Genomic DNA, 7,268 nt, shown 5'->3' with positions numbered 1-7,268 from the left:
TTTGAAGAAAATTCAAGTTGAAAAGAGGGACCACTGCACTTTGCCAGGCACCCAATAAACCTCCAGACTTAAAGCTCTAAGCAAACCATAGTGTCCTCAGAACATGTATGTAGGATAACTTCACATTACAACTTAGCAGCCTGATAAATGACACACTGTATCACCATGCTTTTTCTCCAGGCCTAAACAGAAACCAACAAAACAAGATTAAGATGAAAAATGATTTTATAGCAAAATAAGCTTGAACACTTTAACATAAATTAAATGACAATGCCAGAGCATTCTGGTGGACATAAATAAGACTGAAGAGCCTTTTAAATAGTAGTTTATGTGGAAAGCCTTGTGACGCAGCTTTATACGATAAACACAAACTCATCAAATGGTATTTGTAGAAAAAAAAATGATTTTCTCAGAAGTTGGGTCTTTTAGGAGCACTTGACATCATGCAGGTAATGCACGATGCATGAGCAAACCATCTGGGCCCATTAACATAAAACCTTGGAAATCAAATTTTCAAGGAAACTGTGTCCCTCTGTAGCACGACTATATTCATACGTTCATTTCAAAAAGGATCAAAATAGAATATGGCCTCAGGAAATCAGTTTAACTTGGACAGACAGAATTTCTACTCGTAAGAATGACTGCCAGAATAAACACAACCTTGCTGAATAAACAACATACAGGTTGATCTATTTGTTAAGTGGTACATCTATGGAAAGGGGAAAACAACTGCTCAGTAAAAATTTGCCATAAATTATTCACTAAGATTTGAACTACTGAAAGTCATAAACGGTATGCTGAGTGTAAATATAATTCACATATTGACGTGCTGGTATCAGCCAAGTAACGTGCGTATGTGTATCATTACAATGAATATAAACTTGATGATCTATATCATCTGATATCACTGTATGATGAGCTGGATCTCAGACTAGCTTAACTGTGGCAGGGAGTTTTGTAATGCCAACTCAGCCTTCTTGTACTGTTCAACTTCACATAAATCTTTCTCGTTTTCCTGTGATAGAAATTAAAACATTAAATTATTCGAAGGTTTTTCAATCAGTCCTTTTTCGCTAGACATGAACAACAGCTTCATTTTTATATTCATTATGCTTTACAATGCTGTTGCCATATACAATGAAACATCCCCAATAAACAATGAATAAAACTGTTGTCCACAGAAGCTACAGTAAAATAGATCACCTTTGGTACATTTTTATATTCTTTAATAAATGATGAAGCTTAAAAATTGGCTCAAACATAAACACAAAGTTGAAAAATTATCAGAGACCACTTGTCTTCCATAATGATATGGGTTACACAAGGGACAGTTTACCAGTAATTCATCAAAAGGTGAAAAAGACATATCTGGTTTTCTCCAGTTCCTATATGAAGATGATTTTGATCTTAAGACCCTAACATCTCCACTACTAAGACTGCTCACCAGCAACTGTTTCAGCTCCTCATGTGCAGTGGTTAGTCTGCGTTTACAATCCGGGATCATGGCCTTGGACTCTTGTAACACTTCCACCTGTTAACAATGTAGAACCAGAATTTACATAAAATGCTTACTCTTCATTTATTGATTTGATTGGGCAATGTTGTTGTTCGTCATACTCAAGAAATTTTCACTTATACAACGGCAACCAGCATTTTGGTGGGAGGAATTTGTGCATAGCCCAGAGGACACCCACAACCATTCGCAGGTTGCTGACAGACCTTCTCATGTAGAGGAAGCCAGCATGAACTGGACCCCATAGCGGAAAGGCTCCTGGGTCAGATGTCACATACATGTAGCATACTAATAAATATACTTAACTCTTAATTCTTAACTCAGAAACTGGATAATTTGTACCAGGAATTATCACCAGAATTTGGAGTTATATTTAGTAAGAAGAGTTCAAGTGAGTTCAATCTGGGATTAAGATAAACTACCTTAATCCGAGACTCAATATACATCCAAACAAGTACATTTTTAAATATTACATATAACAGACATAGAAAAATTAGCAATCTGGTTACCATGCTAACCAACTGTCATCTCTGTACATGTTTTCACCATAAATTAAAACTGTAAACGTAAAACAAGTGGAGTTATAGCTTGGGCATACCTATCATATATATTTACTAGACATAGGTAAATGAGCAATCTCATTACCACGGTAACTGCAGAAATGGACAAATGTAAGGTGTGACATATTCTATCATCTCTGTATATGTGTATGTACCATACCACCAAGCTGCACATGTGTAACAACTGGAGTCATAGCCTGGTCACAAAGTCGTAAACAGTCAGAAAAGTGGTAATCTGGTTACTATGGCAAATAGTACTAAAGAAATGTACAAATGTAAGGTGCGACACACTGTCACCTCTGCATCTCAGTATCCACTAGTTAAAAGTGAACATGTAAAATAAAAACGGACAATGTAACATGGATACTGATGAATAGACACACACAACCTGAGTTGTGAAAACTGCTATCTTATGCATTCTCACCTGCTTCTTAATATCATATTCATCCTTCTGGTCAGCTTTCATCTTTTCTATTTTTGCCTCCTGGTCAACAACTTCCTTTTCATACATCAACTTTTCTTTACTTAATCTGTAAATTGAATAACATTTTCTGAATCAAATTTCTATTAATTACCCATTCTTTCTATTTACTGTACTTCAATAATTGTTTTTTACAGTACTAAATCTGTAATGAGAAGTTACATCATAAGTTTCTATAACAGATTTGTATCCTATGCTTAATAATTAAGTAATCTAAAAAGGTGGGTAACATTATTTATAGTGGTCTGACCTAATACCTTTAGCCTAAATTCACGAACTATGAATCTGACCAGTGAGGTTGCAGGTTCAAATCCAGCCCCTGGTTATTTGACTACAGTTTCCTTCAATCATAAACCTGAGGTGTGTCTCACATTAGAGAGATAAGTATGACACAAATCACAAACCAAACATAAGTAATTCAACTGTGTAACTCATTCTGAAGCAGGAAGCTAGTGTTTTGCTAGTGTTAGTGTGGAGTGGTATTAATAAAGGATACACACTGGTAAAGTTACATGCACATGCCATACAGCCTAATCAGAAATGTATCTATCTGTCAGTTACACTGAAAATGTTTTTGGTGAAACCAAAACAATACCCCCAGGTGTCTGAGGCATTCTGAACTGATAAATTAAGTTGAAACTTTAACCAGTACTGACAATGTCATCTGATTTAAAACTCTGTTGCTTGTACGTTCACATATTTGCACTCTGTACTGTACATCATTCACATCACACGAAAAGTCATATTCATAGATTCTGCCATTAACCATGCCACAAGCAATTCAATAAATTCAGAGAAAAATAATTAGGAATATGCTACGTGTATACTTCTCAATAATAACCTCCAATCTACTGAACTTGCAATATATGTTTGAGGAAAAAGTTACCAAAGTTCCTCATGTGGAAACTCTGAAGCCGTATGCCATAGTAACATAATTAAATGTACTATGTAAGGTGTGACATATTCTTGTCTGGTAGGAGCTAAAACCTTGATTGCCACTTAAATGTCTTTTTATTGTTACACCACATAAACTGACGTGGCCGTTTACGATCGCATCGCCGCAAACAATAGCCACAATCGACATTTAATTTAGCTCAACCACGGTAATGAATATATCTAATAATTACAGAAAATATTGCTATTTCCACGAGTTCGCTCCCCTGACTAATAGCCCGAGACCTCGATCTAAGAGTGGCTTATACATACCGATACGCGGGGACAGCTAGCCACCCTCTACCCCTAATCCCATATTAAAAGATCACAGCCGAGATCCTTGGCTACCCGGTACCTGGACTACATATTTTGTTCTTGCCTGTTTGGATTAGCGCACATTTATTTTTATAACAAAATTAGAGCTTTAAATAATGACCACACAATCTACAGATATCAATAATTATGATATCGTGTTAACAACAACTACATGTACAGCGGGGTTCCTTGTCAGACAAAAATACGATCACATTACGTGTTGGCCTACATGCACACACTTGAATTTCACTGTTTGAAACAAATAACGCCTGAGTCAGACTTACCTGGTGACGACACCCGTCTTAATTACTATAGGCTTGATTCTGGGATCGGCCATGGCTGTAAATAATCAGTGACAAATACGAACACTATATGAAGACTCTGCGTTTGGGCTTACTCTTTTGGAGATGCACTTGCAAGTTCTGCTTTCTAACTGCTGTTGCTGTTGAGATGAATGCGGCTTCTGCAAGGCGGCAACAGTACTAAAATGCAGACGTTCGTGATAAGACCGGAAGTACATCAACAACAGAAGGCGCTGTTACCTCCCGTATTTCATATTATACTGATATAGTGCAGCGTCCGCAGAGGCCCACTGGATCCACACGTGAACAAATACATATACGAGGGAAAAATCATTAATGAAAACAGAGCTAAAGAAATACTGATTTCTGGACTTCTGATAATGTATAAGCCAAAGTTTGTTTCATCCATACCGTACATAAAAGAACTAGTCAAAAGCAAAGCTATAAAGACAGCCCTAGTCACTAAATCTGACTAAGTTATTCTTTACATTCCGGCTAGGACTAATTAAATATAACATATAACTGTTATATTAGTCCCAGATTCTGGAAATATTACATTTAATATAACTACATGTTTTGCTAAACATGGCATTTGCTATATCTATACTTCAAGCGGGGAAGAGCCTGCTACAGTGCTCGTCCAGCTTCATGTAAGTTAAACGTTGCATGGAGACTAATTTAAAGAATTTCTGACAATACTATATATTAAATATATAAACTGGGACTTATATAATAGGTCCCAGGTGTAAAGTATGCTTTTAACAATTTTTACTAGTTAATGCCAGAAATGGTTGAAAATATACTGTGATTAAGATAAACATCTATCTTAATCCCAGGTTTAATTTACTTGAACTAACATCTCGATAGTACATCAGCATTCACTTTAAACCATATTTCATATTACATTTATTCAAAAAAGAAATTTGTATTGAAACAATACAACATTTGCTCGCGGTGAATATGGACGAAATTAATCAAGGATATCACACTCTGCAAGTTTAACCACCTAGATATATGTTTTAAACTACAATTTGAAGGTATGTATACTAATGAATTTGTTGTCTTATTCTTCTAAATTTGATATACCTTTCCTGGTCAAGTTATGAGAATATCTGTAATGCTGGACCCCATTGTAATGTAGGTGTAAATGAAAATGCCATCACAATTAATATTCAACAGGTGTGATCCACCCTAGTAACCGTTTCCGCCCAACGAAAGGCAGACCCGCTGAGGTTGTTGCTAATGCACGAGATCAGGGGCTTGTCCACTGGAGTGTTGTCACTGGGTTGGGTCAGCTGGTGATTTCCCAGCACAAATATGGTACGTTACTAAACGCTGTCAAGTTAAGATTAACAGGTGCAGTTTATGAAGTAAAATGAATGCTTTCTGTAGGCCTTCAACCACCTGGCCCAACGTGCATACAGCATGCTCAAAGACAACAGAACGATCTGCCATAGTGACAGTTCGGCCTTGGTGTCCAGGAGACGAAATTGGCGTATGGAAAGTCCTGAAGGATGGAAGTTTTAGCAACGTTCGTGTGTCCTTCTTGTTAGTTTTAAAGAAGAGGGTGACATCTGCTGTTGTCGTTGGTGTTGGCTCGTTTGCGTTGGGCTACTCCCGCTATTTTGCTGCAGCCTTGTTGACGGTGGCTGTCACACTGTGCTCGTTATACTGTCTGACGTGGTTATTCACTTTGATGTATCTTTATGGCCCGCCTCTTTGGGATATGAAGAATGTTACAAAGAATTATTTCTCAGATGAAGATTCTGGATTCTGGGTGGCAGAGTTCAAAGGGCAGGTGGTTGGCACGATTGCCATTGTGAAAAGAGAACATGGGAAATGTGGACATCAGAAGTGCTTAAAGAACAAAGTAGATGATGTTGAAAAAGTTGCATGGTTGCGACGAATGGCAGTGTTACGAGAATGCCGTGGAAGAGGTGTGGCCAAGTCTCTGGTAGAAACCGCTGTCCAGTTTTGCAAATCAAGAGACTATGACAAAGTTGAATTAATTACAACCGAAGTCCATCAAGCTGCTAGGAAACTGTATGAAAAATGTGGCTTTACGTGTACTGCGTACCTTCCTCATAAGTACTGGAAAGGACTTGTCAGAATATGGACATATGAATATGAATTGCCACTCAGATGATATTGAGTTGTAATGATGTAATGTAGACAATTAATAAACTCCATGAAGTAAACAGTGACTGTTTAACAGGCGGAAGCTAGCAGGCTATTGCATAGTAGTGCTTCACAGTACTTATCCTTTGAAATTCAGTCTCTGTACACCAACTAGCAGGTTGAGAAATATTTGGATACACCATAGAGCATTACCAGCATGACTTATCCAGAAATTTCTCAACCTACCTGTTGGTCTACTTGGACTGCCGGTACTAGAAATTGTAACTATTTTACCTCATGTATCATTTCACTTATGTGATGGCCGTCAGGTTTACGGCTTTGGGAAATGAGACCGAGTCTGCCGATTCTGCAGATGCTGGATTTGAACTTGCATCTGGTCATCAGGTAGCTTGACCAGGAAGACACCAGAAAACACCTTGGATACTTGTTAGGTGGGAAGTTTTAACATCGCTTTCAGTGTGATTTTGTTCATGTCATAAATGTTCATGTCTTCAAAACAGCTTGGTTTGTATGGGAACAGTACTAACATACTTTTATATGTAGTGATGTCTATCTAGCTGACCAGACCAGAAATGACCTTCCACTCTTGTACCAAAACAGGGTTGATCAAGAGCTTGATCAAGTTCCACATGCAATCATGCTGACTTGTAGCATGGGAGTCTTTCAGCATTCAGCGCTGGCTCACGGTGACTGTCAAGGCCCTTAACCAATGACATGAGTGAGGTTGTATCCTGGAGTCCAGCTTTTGCTGTTTCTACTTTGGCTTTCAGTCAGGAGGTCTGGCTATCTGATCGGTATGATCTGGGCATTTCAGTTCCCTTCCTTCATAAACCTAGCCGCTGTCATCTAAGTGAAAAATTCTTGAGCAATACCAATCAATCAAAGAGGTTCTCTAGGACTGTTCTGGCACAGTGATTAAGATGATTGTGTAATCCCTGAACTGGATGGTGAAATTCTGAAATTTTGCCCATGTGGGCATATTCAAGAGGATCTCTATTGTAAACACACATTATTGGCAATTTGAT

General features: G+C 37.9%; 2 protein-coding genes across 2 annotated transcripts; one reads left to right on the top strand and one right to left on the bottom strand.

The window, feature by feature from the left end:
* Positions 1-207: 207 nt before the first annotated feature.
* Positions 208-4,261, bottom strand: LOC135473171 (tubulin-specific chaperone A-like). The gene is made up of 4 exons (XM_064753013.1): positions 4,087-4,261; positions 2,498-2,603; positions 1,445-1,531; positions 208-1,015 (listed from the first exon to the last, which is right to left on the bottom strand). The coding sequence occupies exons 1-4, from the start codon at positions 4,137-4,139 to the stop codon at positions 932-934; spliced, it is 330 nt and encodes a 109-aa protein (XP_064609083.1). The 5' UTR covers positions 4,140-4,261; the 3' UTR covers positions 208-931.
* A 1,172-nt stretch (positions 4,262-5,433) lies between these two features.
* Positions 5,434-6,653, top strand: LOC135472644 (N-acetyltransferase 8-like). The gene has a single exon (XM_064752249.1). The coding sequence runs from the start codon at positions 5,480-5,482 to the stop codon at positions 6,248-6,250; it is 771 nt and encodes a 256-aa protein (XP_064608319.1). The 5' UTR covers positions 5,434-5,479; the 3' UTR covers positions 6,251-6,653.
* The last annotated feature ends 615 nt before the right edge of the window (positions 6,654-7,268 follow it).

This window comes from Liolophura sinensis, chromosome 8, assembly GCF_032854445.1.
Source record: "Liolophura sinensis isolate JHLJ2023 chromosome 8, CUHK_Ljap_v2, whole genome shotgun sequence".
NCBI lineage: Eukaryota > Metazoa > Mollusca > Polyplacophora > Chitonida > Chitonidae > Liolophura > Liolophura sinensis.
The sequence above is the reverse complement of the archived record's forward strand: the minus strand, read 5'-3'. Positions and strand labels throughout refer to the sequence as shown.

Bases quoted from the DNA above. Each gene is read 5' to 3' on its own strand.
- LOC135472644 (XM_064752249.1), top strand. From the start codon at position 5,480: ATGAATGCTTTCTGTAGGCCTTCAACCACCTGGCCCAACGTGCATACA.
- LOC135473171 (XM_064753013.1), bottom strand. From the start codon at position 4,139: ATGGCCGATCCCAGAATCAAGCCTATAGTAATTAAGACGGGTGTCGTC. The intron at 1,532-2,497 runs GTGAGAATGCAT...CATTGTTAACAG, and splicing joins AATATGATATTAAGAAGCAG to GTGGAAGTGTTACAAGAGTC. The intron at 1,016-1,444 runs GTGAGCAGTCTT...TTTCTATCACAG, and splicing joins AGGAGCTGAAACAGTTGCTG to GAAAACGAGAAAGATTTATG.